This window comes from Macaca mulatta, chromosome 5, assembly GCF_049350105.2.
Source record: "Macaca mulatta isolate MMU2019108-1 chromosome 5, T2T-MMU8v2.0, whole genome shotgun sequence".
NCBI classification, from domain to species: Eukaryota; Metazoa; Chordata; class Mammalia; order Primates; family Cercopithecidae; genus Macaca; species Macaca mulatta.
Genome location: NC_133410.1, coordinates 134,246,767 through 134,273,189, shown reverse-complemented (window position 1 = coordinate 134,273,189; position 26,423 = coordinate 134,246,767). Strand labels below are relative to the sequence as shown.

Sequence of the window (26,423 nt, the reverse complement as noted above, 5' to 3'; positions counted from 1 at the left end):
TGTCCCTGGAGACCTTCCACTGGGACAAGATGTGGAGGTGGAAGACAGTGATATTGATGATACTGACCCTGTGTAGGCCGAGGCTAATGTGTATTTTTTTTTGTGTTTCTTAGTTACTAATGCAAAAGTTTAAAAGTAAAAATAAAATGAAATAAAGTTTGAAATAGAAAAAAAGCTTACAGAATAAGGGTATAAGGAAAGAAAATATTTTTGTACAGCTGTACAATGTATTTGTGTTTTAATTGTTACTACAAAAGAGAAAAAAGTTAAAAAATTTAGAAGTTTATAAACTAAAAGAGTTACAGTAAGCTAACGTTAATTTATTATTGAAGAAAAATATTTTTGATAAATTTAGTGTAACCTAAGTGTACAGTGTTTATAAAGTCTGCAGAAGTGTATAATAATGTCTTAGGCCTTCACATTGACCCACCACTTGCTTAATGACTCACTGACTCAGAGCAACTTTCAGTCCTATAAGCTTCATTCACAATAAGTGCCATTTGGGCAACACGAGAAAACTTATCCCTACAAAAAATACAAAAATTAGCCGGGCATGGTGGCACACGCCTGTAGTCCCATCTACTTGGGAGATTGTGCTGGGAGGATAAATTGAGCCCAGGAGGTGGAGGCTGCAGTGAGCTGAGATCATGCCACTGTACTCCAGCCCGGGCAACAGAGCAAGACCCTGTTGCCCAGGCTGTCCCCAATTCCCCACAAAAAAATCTTCTATGTAACCTTTTACTGTACCTTTTCTATGTTTGGATATGATTATATACACAAATACTTTCCACTGTGTTACAATTGCCTACAGTATTTATTACAGTAAACATGCCATATAGGTTTGTATCACAGGAGCAATAGACTATTCCATATAGCCTAGGTGTATAGTAGGCTGTACCATCTAGATTTGAGTAAGTTCACTCTATGACGTTTGCACAAGAATGAAATCACCTAACAATGCATTTATTGAAATGTATTCCTGTCATTATGCGACTCATAATGGCATTTATTTGTTCATTTATTTAACTTGAATCTATAGAGCTTTGAATTCCTTATTCCAATTATTCTGTACCACCTGTGTTGCCCACTTAAACAAACAGACAAACACAAAACAAAAGAACTGGTTTAGAGTAGAAATAAAGTCCATCACATTACTGTTATTACAGAACATCAAATATGGAGCTATAAGGTATGGCATGAATGAAGAGAGATTTGTGAAATGAGTTAAATATTGGCCTACAAAGTTTTAAACAAGTATGATTTCCTTTTGCCTTTCTCTCTGAAACTTTCTCTTCTTAATTTTTTTTTTCTGAATAGACCCAATTGATTCTACATATTCTTCTCTCTCCTCTCATTGCTACTGCTGCCCATACCTGACACTGACACCCTGTCTCTCTTCTAACCACATGCAATCCCATGTACTCAACACCCTTGCTCATTTTTCACAAAATGTCCCCATCTTCTGTCTGCGTGTGTGTGTGTGTGTGTAGAGAGAGAGAGAGAGAGACAAAATGATAGAAAAGACAATGAGAGAGAGAGAAAGAGAGAGAGAGAATGCAAACCATAAGAAAGAGTTAAAGAAAGGGTTAGAAAATGAGCCCAAAAAAAAAAAAAAAAGGAAAGGAAAAAGAAACCCTGGCGTCTTGGTGACCAATAAGCTAACTGATAAGTAAAAGTCCATCCTAACTAGCTTCCTAGTCTGTATAAGCACTTGATATTCCTGTCATCCAAATAATTTGCCTGCTTACAACAGCCACTTTCTTTCAGTTTAGATATTCTTAATTCACTGCTGTTATTTTTTCTTACCTATTCTCTTTACCTACCAAGCCCCTTAATCTTTGAAAAGCTGCTTTTCAAAATTTTCAGACAAAAGTATGCATTTTGGTCTGTATTATCCATTTTTTTTTATTAATTAGCACTTACTTTCTTTTCAGGAAAAAAAATTAAGTTATTGCTACCAATCTAACAAAATCTGGAGTTGTATGCTGCTGTCCTGTTGGAAATAGAATTTATGTTGACAAAAATGGATCCTGACATTGAGCTTTTTTCTTAGTGGAGAAAAAAATTTGTCTTTGATTTTTTTCAACCACATTATATTTTGACTAAATTCCTTGGCTTAAAGTGTACGTTAGTACAGAAATATTTCATATGTCATTTAAATGGCACGAAGACTTGGAAGCAGCTTAACAGATAACACACAGACCTCAATGTCAAAGCCTCTCAAAACACATAAAATACGTTTCTTATAGAAGATGAAGACCTATTTCTTTCTTTGCTTCTTTACTTTGTTTACTTCAAATACCATTTTCAATGAAAATTATAAGTACCAAATAATGATACAATACAATGGCTTATGTGTTCTCTTTTACAGTTGTTTTATTAACTCTGGAACTGGATCCTTTGTTTCAATAGAGGTACAGTTAAAACCTGAAGATGTTCTCTTATAGGGGATAAGGGTAGAGTCTCTGCCACTTGGCAGTAATATCTGGGGCCACATAACTCTTTGTTGTGAAGTGCTGCTGTTTAGCAGCATTCCTGACCTCTACCGCTAGACGCCAGCAGTACTCTCCCACCTCCTAACTGTGACACTTGAAAATATCTCCAGATATTGCCAAATGTCCCCTGGGGGTAAAATTTTTCCTAGTTGGAAATGACTAGACTAGAGGAATTATCATTTGAGAAGGTAAGAAATGTTGGTTTTCATGCTACTTATTAAATATATTTATATGCAACATAATCATGGTTGGCTTGCACAGAGAAAAATTTTGAGGATGAAAGAGGCTGAAGTTTAGAAGTGAACATCTATTTTTATTTTTAGTATTATATGTGAATTAAACCTAATAATTTTCTGAACATATTGCTCTTTTTCTTTGTGAACGATCCCTGAAGTAATTATCAAATATTGACTAACAGATGAAAATAATTCAGGAAATCTAGATTTGTAATCTTAAGAATTTACTAAAATTTATATAAAAAATTATCAGTAGAATGATACAAAGTAATATTAATGGAAGGCAGTCAATACAACTAAACTAAAGAAACTGTTGGTCTAGGAGATGACTTATTTGTGGGAAAGAAAGCAGAATATAGATTCATAAATTCAGAAAGCTGAGAGCCGATGCAATAATGGATATCTATTGAAATTATTCATCTGTATGTAAGTTTAGTATCTTATTTACAGATAAGAAAAAACAAATTATGTAAAAGCCTAATGATAAATCAAACCATTGTTCTTATGAAGTATAATTTTTAAGATTATTTAAAAATTATTTGGAAAGGTTAATTAAAATTATAATAAATTCCAAATATACTTCACAGAGTTTATATAGAGAATTGAATATATGCTCCAGAAATCATATAATTTCAAAATGTTTTTCCTTATTTCAAAATGTTTTTCCTTATTCTAATCCTGTCAATTGACATATACATATCAGTATTTGAAATAATTGTTGGAGAAAAATATTTTTGTATTTCAAAGACACATTACATTTTTGGTTTGCTTTGTTTAAAAGTAAGAAAAAAGCGATATATATTCTTACCAGAAAAATAGATTGCAACTCATTCTTTGTGTGCTGGCCTACCTGGCAGGGTTCTCTACTCTAAAGCACCACAAAAGTGTGTAGAAACCAAACCATTCAGATCTTTGTTAGTCTGGCCAATGCCTGGGGAATAGTTAAGATAGATGACATTGGAATAGTGCCCAGCATTAGTCGGAACTCTAATGGGTTGTAAAGAAAAGGACAGAAATTATGGGAGGAGTGATTTAAACCACTACACGGCAGGCGGTCTAATCAAATGAAGTCACCATTAGCTTTTATCTCACCTTCACAGTAGTGTAATTGCTGCTTTCTTGGATATGGATTAAAATGCCATTCTCGCTTCTGGTCCTAAATTTTACCTCCAGACTGTTCACACCAAAAGGCTCCAACATGGCACCTCGTATGCTTTGCCTTAACAAATATTCCCGCTTCTCATTCTGACTCATGTGGTAGTCTAAGCGCCCTTTGCCTTCTAATGATAAGGCAGTGTCAGGAGTAAGAGCTGAAAGCCAAAGGAAAACAGGGAAAATGAATGCATTCATTTCGCATTTCTTAGAGAGTTTTCTATAGTGACAAAAAATATAAAAAGGACAATGAAAATATTAAATTTTGGGAATTACTGTCCCCCAACTCTACTCTTTAAAAAATAGTCATTTATGAATTATTATATAAGTTGATTTCAAATGTTTACATCCATTTCAGAAGCATGAAATGTAAAATATTTTATGACAGTCATTAACCATTTGGGAAATATTTACTAAATTATTTGCCACATTATATAAATCATGAATATCTAAAGACATAGCCACTTGTTGGAAATATGTACCTGAAAAATTTGTTTGTAATCATTTTCACTGTTTCCAAAATATATGTTTGCATGATTAAAATAATTTGTAATCTTTAGTCTCTAGTATGCTATGAATTTGGACAAAGAAGTGTACAATCAAATATTTGCATCTGTAACTACTATTTTCAGTAATCATCACATATAATTTATCATCACGTATAATCAGTATGTATATTATAATTTATCATAATCTGAAAAAAATCCACACTCCAGAAATATGGAAGTTTAAGTTATAGAAACAAATCATATAGCTAAAGAAAGAATATGAAGAAAATGAGCTCAAATGTATTTCAGTCCTGAAAAATACACTTTAAAACGATACATTTTATAGTATGTGAGTTACATCATGATTTAAGAAAAAGCGCCTCAGGCATTTATCTAGCCAATGACTCATATTTCAGATATAATTAGGCTCCTACTTATTAAATATTTATTCATTAAAAATCACATGACAATATGTTTTCTATGTTTTCATTATCTCTAATATAATTACACACAATTACACTTTCTGCTAAGACCTTTTAGATTATATTATATCCTCAATTTTATTATGCATTTCTATTCATTTTCATAATATAATTGAATCAAATGACTTCTTAAATGTAGTCAGATATCTGCAACATATTTAAGTAGTAACCACTTGTTTGAAAATGAAGAATTTTAAGAAAAGAGGAGCCATTAGGGTTAGTTAGTGAAATGTGCAGCTCGAAATTACAGAGCACCAATTTCTAATGATGATGTGAACATCATTAATGTCTAAATAATAACATTAGGGCTTAGGAGACAACTGACGAAAGGATTTTAAAAAGCAATATCCAAAACTAATTCTACCACTTCTACATTGAAATGAAAGTATCAACATTAATTTTAACATACGATGCCGTTGTATGATGTTTTGAGCTCAGTGTTGAGTGATTTAGTGTGTATACCTTTTTATGCACAAAAATTGACCAGAAAAATATCCCCCAAAGGAAGATAATACGAAAAAAAACCCTAAATATAACCTTTGATCTTTTAGATTGCCTAGCATTCTTACAGCTAAAACAAACAAAAATAAGTGAATAAAATAATTTTAAAATGGAAGCTAGAGATTTAGTAAATAATTCTTTAAAAGAATATCATTCTTCTTCAGGTTACAAAAATATTTTTTAAATGTCACTGTATTTTACCAATTATTGCCCATTTAATATTTTTAATATTTAGAATGAAACCATAATTTTTAATCCAATTACATACTTGGGTGCATATATTTTACTTTTCATAGTTATTATAATTTCCAGGGGAAGATGGAAGACCTTACATACATTTTTCACAGTATTTCCCAGTGAGTCCCTCTTTGCAATGACACTGCTGCCATGACCAGTAATCCATACATGTGCCACCATGCTGGCATGGGCTGCGAGTACAAGCGCCTTCCAGCCTAGGGCATCTAAAATAAATCATAATGAGAACCATAAATCACATAAAAGATGAGGAGAAGTTTGCTTAAACTCGATAAAATTTGTATTAACTTGTTTAATTTCAAGCACTCCACTATTTGAAGCTCAAGTTACAACTACATTTGGAGAAACTAATCAAATTAGAAGTTTTCCTAAAAAATACAGTCTGCCTCACACTAAAAAAGATTCAAGAAAAATTATGTCTTACATAATAATGAGAAAGATATGACAATTTCTTCTTTAAATTAATTCTTACTTGAATAAAATATCTTGGTCAAATAAACACTTTGGTTAATACATATTATCCAGGGACCACATATTTTTTGACACCTGTCTACCAGGCTACTCATGCAACTAATGTTTAATGAATGCCTACCATACGCCAAGTACTGTTCTAAGCATGGAAGTAAAGTAATGAAAAAAATAACCGTGCACTCAGGAAGTTCTTATCTTTTTCTTGTGGAAGAGGACAGAAAATAAAGAAAAAAATAGCTATCGAGAAAATTAAGGTGAGAAAGGGTATAGTGAGTTTGCAGGTTTGCTGAATCTTTAGATTAGGCAGTGAATTAATCTTAATCTTTAAGATTAATTCTTAAGACCTAAATAAAATAAGGGAATGAAGTATATCTGGTAGAATATCATTTCAGCTAGAGGAAACAGCCAGTGAGAAAGCCCTGAAGTGAAAGCGTACTGCCATGTTTGAGAAACACTGAGGTCCAACATGGTTGGAGCTCAGGGGACAAGAAGAAGAAGAGTAGTTAGATATGGTCAGGAAGTTAAGGGAGATGGCAGATCACAAAAAATGTTGTCAGTCAGTGTCAGGATTTTGGTTTTGAAGCTGGGTTAGATGGGAAGCTATTGAAGCACTTTGAGCCAAAAAGTGAAAAAGTTAACTGACTTGTGTTTTAAAAACCATTCTGGGCCGGGTGCAGTGGCTCATGCCTATAATCCCAGCACTTTGGGAGGCCAAGGCCAGTAGATCATGAGGTCAGGAATTCAAGACCAGCCTGGTCAACGTGGTGAAACTCCCGTCTCTACTAAAAATACAAAAATTTGCCATGCGTGGTGGCAGGCACCTGTAATCCCAGCTACTTGGGAGGCTGAGGCAGATAATTGCTTGAACCCGGGAGGCGGAGGTTGCAGTGAGCCGAGATCCCGCCACTGCACTCCAGCTTGGGCGACAGAGCAAGACTCCGTCTCAAAAAACAAACAAACAAATAGAAAGGTCATTCTGGACATAAGGTCTAACAGAAAGAGAGGAGTTAAAGGTAAGTCTAAAAGTTTTGTTTCAGTAGGTTTTGACCTAAAAAGATGTTCACAAAATATCTCTAAATGAAAAAAAAAAATGGTATTTAAAAATGCGTGTGAACATGGAGAGAGATACAAAAGGATGCACACCAAAGCATTAACAATGGTGGCAATCTCAATGCTTTGTTTTTCTGCACTGTTTGATTAATAATAATAATGAACCAATGTGACTTTGTAACAAAACAGTAACAACATGTAGGAAAAGAAAGGCAAATGGCAAATGTTATTAAAATATTTAAGTTACAAACATTAGAAAGTATTTCTAGCTTTGCCAGTAGTAGTTTTATTTCTAGTAATCTCATCCAAAAAATAATGTGAGCAAAGATTTTTGTGAAAAGGTGTTAATCACAGGGTAATTGGTATATTAATAAAATTGGAAACAACTAAAGTGTAAAGCAATAGTTAAAATATAGCACATTCACATTATGGGATACTAAGCAGTTACAAACATGACAATAACCTAGGAGTACTTGTCTCTGGGTGGTTAGATTATAGGTTAATTTTATTTTCTTCCTTGTATTTTTTTCAGAATTTTTCAAACTTCAATAATGAACAAAAGTAATTTTAAAATAAAATATGTAATTTCTACCATTCCTGTTATTGCTAGAAACCTAATTAGTAATCAAATAAAAAAGTCTTACAGTTCATAATTAATCAAGTTATTACCTGTTTTTAAAGCTGTATCAAGTTTTTAGGAATATGTATGTCTATAAGTAAAACTATTTAAGGTGAAATAAAGTTCTGTGTGCCCATGATGGCTAACGTCTATATATCTCTATATGCTGGAACTCTTTTTTATATACTTTACCAACTTAGCTCATTTAATCTTCACAACTCTCTGTAAGAGGATAAAACATATACATGCACACATACATATATATATAACATATATGTATAAGACTCTAGAAAAATATTAATTTTCTAATTAAATATCAAACTTTATGCCAAAATTTCAAAGGTGTAAATAAATATTTAAAATTCAAAACAATATATATCATTTGGTATTTTTAGAGTTTTGAGAATAATAATTTCATCTTTTGATGCTCACTGAAGCATACTTTTTTTGCATTCTTTTTCTTTAAAACAGTAAGAAATAAAATTGCCATACTGATCTAGGATGCCTTGTGCTGCCAAAGCTTGGCTGGGTTCCAGAGGCCTTCCATTGACTGCAAACTCCATTATACACCCGACAAAATCATGGCTTTCCACATGTCCTCTCCTCTGAAGGATTGGTTCTAGCGATCTGATACCTCCAACTGTGACTCTATTTGGCTGAACATCAAGAGTCCTAAATAAAAAATGGAAGATATAAATATTAGTGCCAAAGATTACATTTTTAGTATAATGTTTATTTTGAAAAACAGTGAATATAGCTTTTTTTTGACATTTATTATAGTGTGATAAATTTCAATAGAAAACATGTAGAAGAGTGTCCTATAAACACACAGAGTTGTTAGGCTTCCAAGTTACGAAAAATAATAAAATTTATGGAAATTATGTTTTCAATTAGTCAAATTAGATGTATATTATCACAATACTGAGTCAGTAAGAAGGAGCATACTCTCAGAGGGAAGATAAAATGCTACAGAATTAGTACCACCTCTAATATTTACATTACATTGCTCTTTCCCTGAAGAGATGATAAAGGATATCAGTAAGGTGATCAATGCAAGGGATGCCAATAAGTTGACTGAGGCAATGAATGATGCGTCATTATCCAGGTCTATTTGTTTTTCTCTGTTCATCATTTTTTCCTATTAAAATCACTTATGTTCTGGTAGATTACTGCTGTGTTCAGTTTTAAGTGCTATGGAAAAATATCTGTTAATAATTTTCACATAAACTTTTAGAAATGCAGTTGAAAGAACTGGGGTCTTTATCCTACATGTTTTTCAGAATGAAGGTCATATACAATTATTTCATGAATCTTTCCAAAGACTACTGGCTATATTTAATTTCCTTTTCACCAATTTTATCCTTATTTCTACCACTTCATTTCACACATTTTAACACATTTTGCACAGTAATTATTGACTATTTTATATTATAAAAATTTGGAGAGGGAAATAAAATATCTTAAGCTTTATGTATACTTAGCATCCTGTAATTATTTTAGGTATACAATTTATTTTAAAAAATTTAAGTAATAATGAAAATTAAAGTAATCATATTCCTTACCAGTCATCTGAAACTGCCACATTACTGACAGTACAATATCCTGGCTCTTGGTTCTCAGAACAGGAGTCCACAGTTAAGGAGGCTGCCTATGAAGCAAAAGAAAGAAACGTTCAACTTTGGGTTCTACGGTCCCTATTAGCCTTTCCAGCCAACATTACCCATGACTTGTTTCTATGTGAACATGACTTGGAAACTATGATAACATCTTGATTTAATGTGTAAATCACATAATTATAATACTGAATCATGGGCACATGTTTCTTTGATATCTCAAACTAAAATTATGACTATCTATACCTATAAGATGTAAAAGGGTACCTTTAAAAATCCTCTCCTGCTCCCCTGTTTTAAAGGTGAAAAAATATAAAAATGCCATTAATCTTCTTTAGAATAATACACAATAGGTCTGAAACATCTTCCTGTAGATTACAATCTTAAGAAATGTGTTTATTGTACCGTCAAACTATGTTAACAAAAGCAAAGATTTTCTTTTCTTTTTCTTAATTTTTGATTTTCAAAAGTCTTATTCTCATACGATTTCAGCCATATTTACAAAAGGACTATGAAAATACAGTATAAATACTATTATAGCAATCTATGAAAATTTAAATATTCAGATTAAAGTTTGAAATATGTTAAATCAAGTAAGTGCTCTTCTCATTTTTGTTAAGAATAATTATCTATAAATAACATTACAACATATTTCTTTATAATCAGGATGTATTACTGTACATCACTTTACAGTATAAAATCCCAATAGTATTTAAATAATAACTAAGTAGTCATTTTTACATTCTAAGGGATGCATATTCCTTGAGACAAAAGCCTTCTGTTTAGTAGAATATATGAATACTCCTTTTGATTGATAAAGTCATCAATTTATGGTTAAAAGGCCTAAGAATATGATAACCATAGAAGTCAGAGTCCTATATAATGAGTACCAGCAACTGAGGATGGCTGCAGTGCAGTCTAAGACCAAAGTTGTATATCCATATTATTGTATAATCTGCAATGCTATTGTGATGCACCTCCTTTGTTCCCCAAACTTCATTAAAATTTGACAAACGACAAACTTTGCACATTTTAGTTGCTGAAATTATAAGAAGGATGGAGTAGATCACGGGAATAACAATAATTCATTTTCTGAATGGACAGGAGGTTTAAAGATTTCTCCCAGTGCAGACAATAAAGCATTATTCTAAATTTATGAATGCCACAGATGGGGTTAATCCAAATTTGTTACATATATAGAAGATAAATATAAATACAATGCAACTATCTATTTATCAGGATGCTTATCATTTCAGGTTTATAAGAGCAAAGCAAATGTAAAAAACAGTGCAGGAAGATTAAGCAAGTTGACTAATAACATGACAAACTTAAATGCAAAGTTTTGGATATCAAATTTTCTGTATTTAAAAATGAGGGCACTTTCATTAGGAATGAAAATGATTGATTTCCTTAATATCCCACTTTTACCAATATTGCTTATGATTTTTAGGCAGTATCTATAAAATATATATTTAAATAGGAGACTTGCAAAAATTTATCTGAATTATCTCACATTTTAAAAATAAAGACTGAGGTGAATGTGTAGTCAATTTATTAATTGTTTATCAAATATTACTGGCTAACATATTCTTAAATGTTTCTAAGAGTTAGTTATTATAAGCTCTGTACAATAAACTCTTGTGAGCCACATGGATATTTTTGCCTCTTTTTTCAAGTAAATTATAATGAATACAAACATTTGTAGGAAAAATTTATACTTCCAATTCTCTGGCAAGACATTCATGCCCCATTTAGTTAATTCTTTTGACAGTTATGATTATTTCCAGTTATCTGTAAATTGGGGTGACACCCAATCTCAAAAGCAGTATTAGGCTTTTATAATTCAACTTCTGCTGCTTAGGTGACTATTTGATTGAACACATCTCTCTACATATATTATGCAAGTATCCTTGTAGAGATCCCTAAAAGTATCATAAACTAGAAAGTACCACATGGATATTTATAAATGCTTGAACTAGAAAAATAACCTTGGATAACAGAATTGTATTTTAGCCATTGTTAATATTTCATATATGTCTAAAAGCTTGCTGATACAACTCAAAGAATAATGGAGGAGATGTTTTATTTTAATAGTAAGCTCATGCAATTTAATCTTCAGAGTTAAATTCTCTTTTGCTGTTGAATTTTTATAGCTTTACCACTATAAATTAAAATGTTTTACCCCAAGTATGCAATGATTTAAAGCTTAGAGGTTAATGATTTTGCCAGTTTCCAACCAAAATTATTTTGAAATGTAGAAAATGACAATTTCAGAATCCAGTAGGGGCCCTATTTTGGATGTTTTCTGAAACAGGAAGGCATTTTTCCTATGACTCAAGTAATAATGACAGAGTTTTTTCACATATGGTATTATTAAAATTGATGACTGTGGTCACAATAATACAAATGAACTGCATCCTTCAAATTACCTCCTTCACTTACCTCTTGCTCCCATGTCCTCGTTTGATAGAATCAAATGCTCATGAAGTTTAATGTGACCTTGGAGGTCATCAGGTAAAATCATTTATTTTACATTATAGTATACTTGACAACATATCAGAAATATGGTTATCTTCCATATGTGTGGAAAATGGGGGTGAGGTGATGTCTACTATTACTCATCAGCTTTAGGATATTATTATGGCTAATGTGAGCCCAATCTATATATATCAATCTCCAAATGTTTTTCTGATTCTTTAAGGCCCAATATTTCTGGTTACATCAATCATCAGGAATACTGGAACTGATTAACTCTATATTCTTCCAGAGGTCTTCCTCTGGGCATACAGTTTGATATTATGCTATTTAAAAAATCTCAAGCAAAAATCAGTGCAATGATCTATTACTAATCAGAAAATATATTTTATCCAATATTGGTTGGTTATACCTCTACTAACGTTCATTAAAGTCAGGTGGATTTTTAGGCACTACTCATAATTTAAACTTCATTGAGACCAAGATCAAGTCAAATATTCCATTATTTTACTTCAAAAGGTTATATGTGGGATGAGTTGGTGATAATTTGGGATGACTAACACCTGTTTAGCACCTAATTCACAGAAATAAAATTTTAATTATAATTCATATTAACCTTTACAAAAATATGGAAATGTGGGCATAGTAGAATTAAAATATAAAATATAACATTATGTCTTGACACCATTTTCAGACTGTTGGGGGTAATTTTATTAAGTAAACACTGTATAAATTAAATACATTAGAAAAATGTTCCATCTGGAAATATTAACACTAAGTTCAAAAGGAAATGGGGAAAACAATATATAACTAAAATGATTGATAAAAACCATATAATACATTTGTTGTTTTCTCACCCACATTTCAAGTAACATGCATTTCATAACCTGGTAGGACCCTGAATGCAGTTTGATGGATGTGGCGATATCCATGAATGACATGTCTGAGCAGCTACCCTTGAGCATGTTGACACAATCACTTGGTTATATTTAAAGCTAATCATTATTCTTTTTCCCCCTCACAATTAAAAATAGTTCTGTATTTAAAAACTTGCTTAAATTTACTTTAATGTTGTAGTAAATTCGAGTGCAGGAGAGAAAAGTCATTGTATCTGATGCCAATTCAAAATAAACATGAATTTATAAAATATTCCTGAGAGCAAATGACAAACTTTGTTCTTTGATAATAGATTGCCTGTTATGTGTATTGGTCAAAAATAATTAATATTATAAGGTAGTTTCTGTCTTATGCCCTTATGAAATTGGTAATTATAGATTGCACAAATTTTAGCCTTTACAATTAACTATGGGCCAGAGAGAAAAAAATAGCAAAAACTTGGTTAAAAACATTTTAAATATTATTTCTGAATATTGCTTATATGCATTCAGCAATATAACATATTCCATGCATTTAGTGGCAAAAATTAATCTGTAGTCACACAAATGTATGATTCATAGAATCAGTCTAAGGACTATATAAGTTACCATATATTTTAAAGATTGACATGAAATCAGAAATAAATTTATAATCATTTAGATACCAAGTTTTTTTCATTTAAAAATGATTTAAGGGTACTTATTTTGTTTTGGCTAGGCTTTCTTTTTAGTAGACAATTTAACATTTTACACAATTATTTTATCTAGGGTGAATTATAAATCTTACCAGTAACTACACTTTTTTGTTGTTTGTTTTTTTGAGACAGAGTCTTGCTCTGTCACCCAGGCTGGAGTGCAGTGGCGCGATCTAGGCTCACTGCAAGCTCTGCCTCCCGGGTTCACGCCATTCTCCTGCCTCAGCATCCCCAGCAGCTGGGACTACAGCTGCACACTGCCACGCCTGGCTAATTTTTTTTTTTTTTTTTTTTTTTAGTAGAGATGCGGTTTCACTGTTAGCCAGGATGGTCTTGATCTCCTAACCTCGTGATCCGCCCACCTCGGCCTCCCAAAGTGCTGGGATTACAGGCGTGAGCCACCACGCCTGGCCACCAGTAACTACACTTTTAAAGGCTCAAAGCTAAAGTGCAAAAATGCTTTAAGACAGATTTGTTAGCATTTTCTTATAAAAAAAAAATAAATCCTTGATAGCCGTTAGAGATGGGAGAAATATGGAGAGATCGTTGTGAAGATAAAGAATAAAAAATAAATAAGCTGTTCCATTCTATTACACTATGTCAAATATTTTCTAACATTAATAAAGAAAAGATGTGATGCATTTTCCTTCATAAAAAATATATTTGTTTAATAAACACACATCCTAAATAGATATGTCATTCTTGTAACATGAAAGCCACATAATAAAATCAATATAATCTGTAAATACATGCATGCCTCATTGTATTGCTCTTCACTTTATTGCACTTTGCAGATTTGTTTTTTACAAATTGAAGGTTTCTGGTAATCCTGCATCCAGCAAGTCTATCAGCACCATTTCTCCAACAGCATGTGCTTACTTTGTGACTGTGAGTCACATTTTAATAATTCTCACAATATTTCAAATATTTCATTATTATTTTTTGTGGTATGGTGATCTATGATGAGTGAAGTGTCCTTGGATGTTACTATTATAATTATTTTGGGGCAACATGAACCATGCCATATACGATGGCAAACTTAATTGATAAATTTTGTTTATGTTCTAGCTGCTCGAGCAATTATCTGTCCCTGGTCTCTCTACCTATCCTCAGGCTTCCTTGTACCCTGAGATAAAACACTACTGAAATTATGCCAACGAATAATCCTACAATGGCCTCTAAGTGCTCAAGTGAAAGGAAGAGTTGCATGTCTCTCACTTTGTATCAAAATATAAAAATGAATAAGCTTAGTGAGGAAGGCATGTAGAAAGCCAAGATAGGCCAAAAGCGAGGCTTCTTGTGCCAAATAATTAGCCCAGCTGTAAATGCAAAGTAAAAGTTCTTGAAGGAAATTAAAAGTGCTACTCCAGTGAATACACAAATGATAAGAAAGCACGATAGCCTTATTGCTGATATGGAGAAAGTTTTAGTAGTCTGGATAGAAGATCAAACCTGTTACAACATTCCCTTAAGCCAACATCTAATCTAGAAAAAGGCACACTAACTCCTTTCCAATGCATGAAGGCTGAGGGAGGTGAGGAAACTACAGCAGAAAAGTTGGAATGCAGCAGAGGTTGGCTCATGAGGTTTAAGGAAAGAAGTCATCTCTGTAATGTAAAAATACAAAGCCAAGCAGTGAATGTTGATATAGAAGCTGCAGCAAGTTATCCAGAAGATCTAGCTAAGGTCATTGATGAAGGGGCTACACTATAGAACAGACTTTCAATGTAAAAAATCAGCCTTTTATTAGAAGATGTCATCTAGGATTTTCATAGCTAGAGAAAAGAAGTGAATGCCTAGGTTAGAAGCTTCAAAGGATAGGCTGACTCATCAGGAGCGAATATAGCTGGTGTCTTGACATTGAAACCAGCACTCCTTTTCCATTCTAAAAATCCTAGGATCTTTAAGAATTATGCCAAATCTACTGCACCTGTGCTCTATCAGTAAACAGAAATGCCTGGATGACAGTGCGTCTGTCTACAGCATGGTTTATTGAATATTTTTAAGCCCACTGTTGAGATCTACTGCTCAGGAAAAAAAAATTCCTTTCAAAATATTACTGCTCACTCATAATGCACCTGGTCACCAAGGAGCTCTGACAATGATGTACAAGGAGATTAATGTTGTTTTCATGCTTGCTAACACAGCATCCAGACTGCAGCCCATGGATCAAAGAGTCACTTTGAGTTTCAAGTCCTATTATTTAAGAAATAAATTTCATAAGGCTCTAGTTGCCACAGATTATGATTCCTCTGATGGGTCTGGGCAAAGTAAATTAAAAACCTTCTGGAAAGGAGTCACCATTCTAGATGCCATGAAGAACATTCATGATTCATGGAAGGAGGTCAAAATATCAAATATTAAAAGGAGTTTGGAGGAAGTTGATTTTTGACTCTCGTGGATGAGTTTGAGGGCTTCCAGACTTCAGTGGAGGGAGTAATTGCCAATGTGGTAGAAACAGCAAGAGAACTAGAATTTGAAGTGAAGCCGGAGGATGTGATTGAGCTGCTACAATCTTGCAAAACTAACATGAAAGGATGAGAAGCTGCTTCTTAGGGATAATCAAAGGAAGTGGTTTATTAAGATAGAACTTACTCCAGGTGAAGATGCTGTGAACATTGTTGAAATGACAACAGAGGATTTAGAATATTCCATAGGCTTAATTAATACATTAGCATCAAGGTTTGAGAGAGGCTTGACTTCAAGTTTGAAACAATTTCCTCTGTGGGTAAAACAGTATCAATCAAATAGCCTCAAATGCTACAGAGAAATCTTTCATGAAAAAGGAGTTAATGTTACAAAGTTTACTGTTGTTTTATTTTAAGAAATTTCCACAGCCCCCACCACAAATCTTCAGCCACTACTACCTGGCTCAGTCAGGAGCCACCAATATCAAGGCAAGACCCTCTACCAGCAAAAAGACTATGACTAGCTACGACTATTGCTAGCATTTTTTAACAATAAAGTGTTTTTGATTAAGGTATGTAGATTTTGCAGAAAAGTCTCCTCTGTTCTTTAATTGTTTCTTCAGTCAAGGCAGAAATACTTAGGAAAGAAAGGTAGTTATTTTAAGTATAGGCCTGATATGGCCTTAAAAACATACAAAAAAATCAATGAAATTTTCACACACTAGGCTATTTTCTCAATTGTTCTCTTTTTTATTGTTTTTGAACAGAGTTGTTATGAGCAAAAGAAAAATGTTACATCTAAGTTGTTCATAACTAAAGTGTTCATTTAATGAATAAACCTAATTTAATATGATTTGCACCCCAGTTCATAATCCAGTTGGATATACAACAACAATAAAATGAGGTTTATGTAGGATGAAATATCTTACCATTCCTGCTCTCCGGGCGATCACAGTGTGAAAATGTCCATCTGACACCTTCTTCATGGTGGTGAGTTTATATGTACCACTGCCTAAATTATAAGAGAATCTTAGTCTTTCTTCGGCAATTTCAAGGGCCAAAAACTCAGCCCGGTCGCCTGTCTGGTTGTCATAGTTGTAAAGCAGTAAGGCATGACTTTTAATAGTGGCAAATTTGACATAAATATAGTTGTTATTGGGGTCCAAGCTTGGAAATTCCATGTATGACAACTCCTCAAATCCATAACTATTCAACTCGCAGTGTTTTCCAAAGACACCTGTTGGAGGGAAAATTGACAAACTGGCATAAAATTTCAGGGAAATTTTATTATATATTTTGATTAAAATATTTTTGAATTATAAAATGAGTTATGTTTTAACAACTTTCTTGTTACTTACCAAAAAATTTCATCTAAACTAAAATTGAAATAGAGTTAATGATCTTTATGAATGATCTTTAAAATATGGCAGAAATGATTAATTGATGTAATTATTTTTCATTGTCTGATTAGGGAACATATCTAAGTATGCTCTGTTTCTAAAAATTAAAGGTTTAGTGGAATGCACTGTGTCTGAAGAGATTTCTTTCCCAGAAACGTTTCAAAATCTGTTGATTTTTATTTTTATAATTTTTTTTATTTTTTATTTTTGGGGGTCAGAGTTTTGCTCTTGTTGCCCAGACTAGAGTGCCTGCTCACTGCAACTTCTGCCTCCTGGGTTCAAGCGATTCTCCTGCCTCAGCCTCCCGAGAAGCTAGGATTATAGGTGCCCAGAACCACACCTGGCTAATTTTGTATTTTTAGTAGAGATGAGATTTCACCTTGTTGGTCAGGCTGGTCTTGAACTCCTGACCTCAGGTGATCCGCCCGCCTCAGCCTCCCAAATTGCTGGGATCACAGGCATGGGCCACCACACCCGGCCTAAATTTGTGGACCTTTTAGAAGTTTTATTATGCTACAATTTTCAGCCAACATACTTCCTTCATAATATATAGTTCTTAAAAACTATTTCAACTCAATTGAAGATGGTAAATGCATTTGTTTTGATTTTTTAAAAATCAGTACCTATATTCATGTTATTTTCAAGGCCACAAAATCAGGCAAGTGAAATCATTGGTTTAGGAAAGGAAATAACTATCTTTAAGTTTTTATCTCTTTCTTGTTTTATACCCTCTGTGGGTATGATTTATAGCAGGCTACTTTAAAATAGCTGTCTTTTTTTCTTTTTTTTTTTGAAAGTCAGTATTCCGACTTGTTTGTGCTGGTTCTTTTTCAAACTTGAAAAATGAGTTTTATTGATGTTACAATGCTATGCCAAAATTCTTTTCCCACAAATATTAGTAGACTGTGGCAAATGATTGGAAAATTAACCCACGCCAATACCTCATGATTCTTATTAACTTGCAAAGGCTTCATTTCTTAATTTTGGCTTTTTATGTCCTGTAAATGCATAAAATTTAGAGTGAGGGAATTGTTCAGCTAGAAGGAACCAATGCCATTATTTTATAGAGTACTTAAAACTTGCCCAAGGTCACAGAACCAAGAGAAACAGCCAAAATTTGAGGCCAGATCTATTGATTGTCTAGTTGTTTTGACTACCACATTTTATATCAGAACACTTTAAAAATTAAAACAGCCTAGAAGCTGCCATAAAAATTTGTGTTATTTATCTTTCCCTTTTCTGTCCAGGCTGAAATAATATTTATTATGAATGAGTAGAAATTATACATAATTTTGACCAGGCATGGTGGCTCATGCCTGTAATCCCAGCACTTTGGGAGGCCGAGGTGGGCGGATCACGAGGTCAGGAGATCAAGACCATCCTGGCTAACACGGGTGAAACACCGTCACTATTAAAAATACAAAACAAAATTAGCCAGCCGTGGTGGCTGGCGCCTGCAGTCCCAGCTACTCGGGAGGCTGAGGCAGGAGAATGGTGTGAACCTGGGAGGCGGAGCTTGCAGTGAGCCGAGATCATTCCACTGAACTCCAGCCTGGGTGACAGAGCGAGACTCCATCTCAAAAAAAAAAAAGAAATTATACATGATTTTTAATTTTTAATCTTTAACTGAAGTTGAAGGCAAAGGAATTATAGAAATGATATTTATTGATATATATGATATGTCATATATGAGATATATAGATAATATATTTTATACATAGTATAATCTTGTACATTATATATTTATTATATCTATCCTGTAGAAGTTGCATTTGTATTTTATACATTTCTGTGGCATCTATATTTAATATTTATAAATAATTAATATATAAATATGTTATCAATGCAGAAAGAGTAAGTGAAGTTAAAGGAAAAAGAAAGCATATAAATGAAATAAAAATACTAGTGAAAAAATTTGTATTATGTGTTCACTTAGGTCTCTTCTGAATAAACTTTAATAAATCTATAACAATGTGCTGAATATTCAAATGTAAATATATGTAGAAAGTACATAGATACTTACATTTTAATTCAAATTGATAGTGTGTTTTCAAACATGAAAATATTTCTTTATGGAATTTGAGAACAAAAATCATTTTTGTTTTTAATTCTATCTCTTTAGTTTCAAATTACATAGTAGTGTTTCAGTGACCTTTGTTTCCTTTTCTAAGTGCTGACAATGTCTAAGTTTAGATAATGATTTTTTGTCTTTGCCACTGGAAGGAATAGGGGGAGAAATTTGCACTGCCGGCTATGTGTGATTTGTGTCTATTTTAATTTACATTGTGCTATTCCTCTTTCCCTGGAGATCTCTAGCAGAGCGACAAGAAGGTATATTTGGCCCCCCAAATAGCTCCACTTAATAGGCGACTCCAGTTGTACCACTACAGTGCAGCAGCAACTTGTTTTTATTGTGTATCAATTTTCTTAAATCCTCAAATTTGCAACTGTAATGTAAAGGAATCCCTAAAAATATGAACGTTTTCGGTTCAGTCACTTGAAAATCATTTCCAGTGTACACTCTAACCCCCTTATCTTTTATATCAAAATGTTAAGTTAAACCATGAAACTTGACTATGGTTATATGTAGAAAGCAGCACCATTTAAAATTATGAGACACCATTGAAAGAAAGAAAAAGTTTTTGGAGATCTAAAGTTGTGGTTATTTTGACCTTGATAAACCTTTCATTACTTCCCGGGCATTGTTAGTGAGAATGTCAAAGAAATTTTATAAAAAGGGGTGTTGTGAATGTCAGACTGGACTGAAAATAAAAATTTTTGTTCTAGTCGCTACATTGTCTTGGGGTAGTTTTGTTTCAACTTCATTTTTTGACTTTGGGCAAATCATTCAATTTCTGGGCCTCAAAACCATTGGTAAAATACATTCCCCCAAATTAGGTATTTTTCTGTTCTGTTTGTCCTTATCATTCTATTGATGTTGTGCTTAATAAAATCAGATAGTCAAGAAATTGTTTGGAAATTAAAAATACCTAGTAAATTATACAGGATATTAGGAACTGCATATGTCCTTCAAATTCTACTATCTACTATAGGTTGAGCTTTTCTTTTCAGGTCCATATAGCACAGTTATATGCCCAAAGGAAGACTAGAAAAATATCCTTGCTCTTTCTTGCTTACGAAAAGAGACAGAGTCATCTGGAGATGGATTCTACGTTGTGGTGTAAAGTAGCCTTTAAAAAAATGGAATAATCACAAACTTAAGAAACAAACCAAGCTAATACAAATGCTTCCTCTGGTTTTTGGCTGGCACAGTAATGGGTAACAGTTGGATAAGACCTGGATGGAATCTTTTAGTTCATTCCACTAGGGTGAATAAATATGTATGTTTACACAAAAGCTCTTTTTAACAATTTTTCTTACTCAAAAGAACAGATAAGTTTGAAATTTTATTAGTCAGGTAGTATCAGCTACAAAAAGCCTATTATGAAAACTTCATGTATAGTTACTAAGTCCTTCTAATAAAAGTGGCTGAATCAATGTGAAGAACAAAATTAAAAACTAATGTAAAAAACAAAAATAAAAAACAAAACAACATTCACAAAAGTGAAACAAACAAAAAACCTTACTTTGACTACTCTTAAAGATTTGAAATAGTGATGTCAAAGAGTGCTTAAAGATTTTTTTTTTTTTTTTTTTAGTTCATAAGTTCTCAGCTAAAAAGAAGACATCCATAAATCTTTGAGGGGAAATGTCCTACAGAAACAACATTAATTCGATTATCTTGAGTTGACTCTTTTCCTAGTAATGATCAATGCAATGCATTCAATGGGATTTCCATAACTTTTACAAATGTTAAACATTTAATATTTTATTGTAATAAAACTTTCCATGTAAAACAATAGTTTCTTTGTCATGCTCATAATAAAATAAAATTACTAAATTGTGTGCAAAAATGAACTTATATTTTATGTCAACAAATAAGTTTTACTCACCAAATGGACAATGACAATAATAAGAATCCACACCACTTTGGCAGGAACCACCATTAAAGCAGGGGTTGCATTCGCAGTAATTGACTGAAGATTCACACATTTTCCCTAAAATATATCAAATTCATTTTTTTAAAATCTCATACATAAATATATTAACACCATTACAGCATTACCATATGTAAAAATCTTTCCTAAGGCATATCATGGAGAAAAGAAATATAAAAACATTTTACTTGACATAGGAAATTAGAATAATATCTTAGAATTTAAAATCTTGTTTAGTTGACCTATTGTAAAATGTGCATTATATTTAAGAAATAATTTACATAATCATCTTGGAAGAAAATACTATTTGCAGAGAAATGACATGATAAACATATTTAAATACTTTCACTGAATTTATTTTCTTCATCAATGTCCCTTCATTTTTTATATTTTATAGATGGAGAGTTGAAACTTACACTATTCTTTACACTGCAGAGATTTTCTTGACTTAGGTATTTCAAAGATAAAAATTTAGCCTATTTATCAAACTACACTCCTTCTACTACCAAGAAATATCACTTAAATTGCACATATCTGTTGTAAAGCAGAATAAGAAAACACATCATATTTTAAAATGCTTTTGAAAAATTATTCTTGACTACAGATTATGTATACTTTGTCTTTTGTCTGAAGTGATAATACCTAAGCAGCATATTTTTCAGTTTATAAAGACTTTTCTCATACATGATCTTGTTAAATTGAATCAACTAATATTGACTGAGTGCTTATTATGGGCCAGAGATGATAATGGAGGGGGATATGGCAGTGAAGAAAGCAAACAAGTGTTTTCAGACTGTGGTTCCATTTCAGTAGGGAGTATTAATCCATACAAAAGAAATATTTACATTTCAAAAGTGAAGAATAAAAGCCCCTTGGTAGTTAACATATTGTCTGTGAAACTGTAAAACTATGACACAGACCAATTCAGGGCTTCTGCTCCCATATCCAGGTTTCAGAAAACTATGGTAATTGATCATGTGGTGTATACAAGTTGGGGTATAAGTCCCACTTGTTTTTGTTATGTTACTTGTTTTTACCTAAACCTAAACATATTCTAATACCATTATAACTTTAAAGTATTGTAATTATTTACTGTATTCGTTAGGATCTAATTTTCAAATTTCATAATGCAGTGAGATGTTACAGAATTCTTAGTTAATTTCTTTTCATTGAGAGTAGGATTGTAAGTACTATAGCATTTGTTTCTGGAAGCTAGTCTCTACTTCCCAGCCCAATTTCACTAATGCATTTATTAGATAGCTCAGGAAATGATATGCATGCTATATGCACAACTAGACCTACTGCTGAGCACAGATAATTCATTTCATCATACTAACTTTGCTTAAAACACAGTCAAAATTTTGTTTAACTTGGTTCTGCTTCTGTGGCTTGATTATGGAGCCACACTTATTCTGGTCTGAAATTATAAGTGTGAGTCAGATCTCATGATGCTAACTAAGCCCATTTCTGTACATCATAGAATCATAAACATAACATTTTTTCCCTTATAAATAAATTGGGAACCTCTTTATGAGGCAAAACACTGAGCTCACAATTTCAGAATACCTTTCTATTGTTAAGGCAACGACATGAAAATAAACAAGTTACAAATGTATGGGCACAGAAATCAGGTTTTAAGTATTGTAGCGGTGTACTACATTTGAGAAACAGGCAGGCAAACTTTAAATAGTGTTGAATTTCTCACCAGAGAGTAGCTGTTTCATAGAACTCTTTCCTATTTTGTTTTTCAACTGATTATGTGACGGCCATTTTCGTGATGTAGATTTTTTTTTTTCTCACAGCACAGTGTTCCCCAGTTGCAAATACATAAGAACTATTGGCAATATTTTTGATTAGTTGTCATCAAGAAAGTAATATTCTACTCTTTCCATTTTGTTTTCACTGTAAAAGCATACATAATTTTCACTTGTGCTTTTTGACCAGGTACAGCTTTACTTTCTTTTATTCCTTTCTTTATCCAAAAAATTATTTTAGAGTTGTGTTAAAAGTAACATGTATAAAATACATAGATTTATATATGTATTTATAAATGTGTTCAATATACCCTTCTTATCATGAAAACATGTTAGTGGCTTACAAAATTGCCACCTTCACTTCTTAAAGACTGGAAATGAGGAACAAATAAGATGTAACAAATTTAGAGGGTACTGCCATGTATACTTACTCAAATACTTGGACATATGTGCTCTCTGAGAAAAACGTATGAGTATAAATCCCAAGTCATTGTTCCTATAAAGCTACTGTATCTTTTTTGAATTTCATTTATAAATACTACCTTTATAAATCTTGATTTAAATAGCAACAAATGAAATTTATGTGTTGTTCTTTTTGTGTATAATTTATATGAATCAATTATCTTATTTACACTGTATAAAATATTTTAACATAGACATCTGAGTTTAATTTAAATATAAAATACAGGCTATTGCAGTTACTCCAGAGTGAGGAGAGGAAATATATCCTAACATAAATAAGACTTATTCATTTATTAAAACAAACACTGATTACAAAGTGGTAGAAGATACTACAAACCAATAAAATACTAGTTTTGAGAATGAATTCCTATAAAACTTAAATTCTCAATAGAATCTTATTCTTCAAGTATACACAAATATAAATAGAATTTGTTAAGAAAAAACAAATTCAATCTTGCATTCATTATTTCGGTTTAAAAATAAAGTTGTTTCCTTTTTACTTTTTCTTAGTGGATAATTACATACAATTAATAATGGCTATTCCTCAAGAGCTAAAAGCAGAACTACCATTTGATCCAGCAATCCCATTACTGGGTATATACCCAGAGGAATATAAATCATTCTACCATAAAGACACATACAAATGAACGTGCAATGCATCACTATCCACAATAGCAAAGACAAGGAATTAACCTAAATGCTGATAAATGACAGATTGATAAAGAAAATATGGTACATACACACCATGGAATACTATGCAGTCATAAAAAAGAACGAGATCATATCTTTTGTGGGAACATGGATGGAGCTAGAGGCTATTATCCTCATCAAACTGACATAGGAACAGAAAACCAAATACCACCTGTTCTCACTTGTAAATGGGAGCTAAATGATGAAAACACATGGACACAGCGAAGGAAATAACAGACACTGGGGTCTACTTAAGGGTTGAGGGTGGGAGAAGGGAGAGGAACAGAAAAGATAACTATTTGGTATTGGGCTTAATTCCTGGGTGATGCAATAATCGGTACAACGAACCCTGTGACATGAGTTTAGCTATGTACCAAACCTTCACATGTACCCAGAACCTAAAATATAAGTTAAAAAAAAAATGAATAAAATGGCTTTGTTAGTGCTTACATAAAGGAATTTGTTGTTGAGTTTGGAAAAAGTAGTCTTATTTGTTGGTGGTAGAGCATGTAAATTATTTACTATTTAAAAATTTAGTTTGAGTTCTCCATTTAAAGAGTAAAAATTTTTTACAATTCATGAACTCAGAGGTTGCCATACTAGATACTTAAATTCAAAGACATAGTAGGAAAACATGTTTACATTTAAATTATTATTTAAAATACCTGTGTCTTTTGTGTGAGAGAAGGATGCCATAATTTTACTTAGAATCAAAAGAAAGCTTCTAAATGCATATTTCTCAAGTTTGGAAAGTTTATGCTGTTTTACCCAATTAGAAATCAACAAAATTCTGAATTGTTTTGTGCAAGTCTATCTACTTAAATTGTAGTGTTAATGGCATAATGAGTACCAGAGAATGCAGTAGTTTAAATTACTCTAACATGCTCTTGGTACAATAATCTGATGTGTTGAAGCACTGTGAAACAAAATCTTGGATCATTAACTTAATTAATGCTGCAAGTCAATTAACAATACTTGCCAAACGCCTTCAGGCTTGGAAGTATGCTGATAGGACTTGCACAAAGACAGGCATTTATGCCTCTTGAACTCAAGAGGCCTCCTTCTATTAAGATATGTTTACTGCCATAGCAGCTGTTTAGAAGAATAAATTGATCTCATTGCTTTGACATCCATCAATTAATTGTGTTGCCATACACTATTTATCATAACTAGAAGGAGATGTGCTTGAAGAAGTGTAAATTCTTAGCACATGGAAAGTGGGAATAGTTTAAGGTGAAAATAAATGCACAATAGGAATCTATGGTATCCACAGACTTTCCTAAACTTACAAGAGAAATTTTGTGTCTATTTTCATGTTCAGGGCAGAAGATGTGATGATGTGTTGAACATAAACTGAATCTATTTTAATCACCTATGGTCTTTTCAACAAGAATGTATATTCAAGTCTCACTTGTCCAATAGCACATTTTAATGTTGGATTATGTGAAATAGAGCTAAATTTATTCTCAATTGTTAAATTGGACCACCCGATGAAGATATGATAATTTTTGATACCCTGTGATTCATGTAGCCTTCAATTGAATATCTTAGATTATATATACATATTAGACTACCATAAATATTATTTTTAAATCGCCTGTATTTCTACACAGAGGAGACGGAAGAATATGTGCGACTCTAAAAGTCCATTTTAGGTCTAAAATGATTATGTTAATAATAAAGAAATTCTATAATAAATATATGCTCTTTATTCTAGACATTTATAAATTTTCCAAATTATTTTAGCAAAAAGTAGCTGTCTTTTGCACAGTATGCAAATGTTTTCCATTATTGTTAAGGAGCTATGAAGATAGTCTATCTAAGTACCCTGTTCAATAGCCTTATGGTTTTTTTACATTGAAACAAAAGCAAAAATACCATGTTTTAATAAGGACTGTCAGTAAGAAAAGCAACAACCAAAAAAAGTCTTTACCTTTGTATTGTAAAACAAGCACAAATACAACCTCAATGAGACTACAAATGATTACATGATTACACACATAAGCTTATAAATATATGCTTATTTTCTATAGAAATAAGAAGCATTTAAGCTACTTCTTAGAAGCATAACTTATTGATGCTTGTATAAATTAATGTATCACCTAACATAAAGTGCCTAATTCTGCTTTCAGGAATCAAATCAAATCAAAATAATTGCACTCTTTGTTCTCTCTTACATGAGCCACTCTTCTTTATCTCAAAGAAAATTTAATTTCATATATTTACTAAATTTCTTTTGTATTCTATGGTTTTCCGGTCACATGATCATCAATAACACTAATACATGACCGTAGTAATTTTAAA

General features: G+C 32.3%; 1 protein-coding gene across 2 annotated transcripts in view; it reads right to left on the bottom strand.

The window, feature by feature from the left end:
• The window catches only part of FAT4 (FAT atypical cadherin 4), a 187,188-nt gene that overhangs the window by 7,423 nt on the left and 153,342 nt on the right, over positions 1 to 26,423 (bottom strand). For both annotated transcript variants that reach the window (XM_015139182.3, XM_015139181.3), the window contains 6 exons: positions 21,169 to 21,273; positions 16,745 to 17,052; positions 9,312 to 9,397; positions 8,242 to 8,421; positions 5,691 to 5,815; positions 3,824 to 4,041 (listed from right to left, as the gene is read on the bottom strand). In XM_015139182.3, coding sequence (XP_014994668.3) covers positions 3,824 to 4,041; positions 5,691 to 5,815; positions 8,242 to 8,421; positions 9,312 to 9,397; positions 16,745 to 17,052; positions 21,169 to 21,273 — 1,022 coding nt within the window. The remainder of the gene's footprint in view (positions 1 to 3,823; positions 4,042 to 5,690; positions 5,816 to 8,241; positions 8,422 to 9,311; positions 9,398 to 16,744; positions 17,053 to 21,168; positions 21,274 to 26,423) is intronic.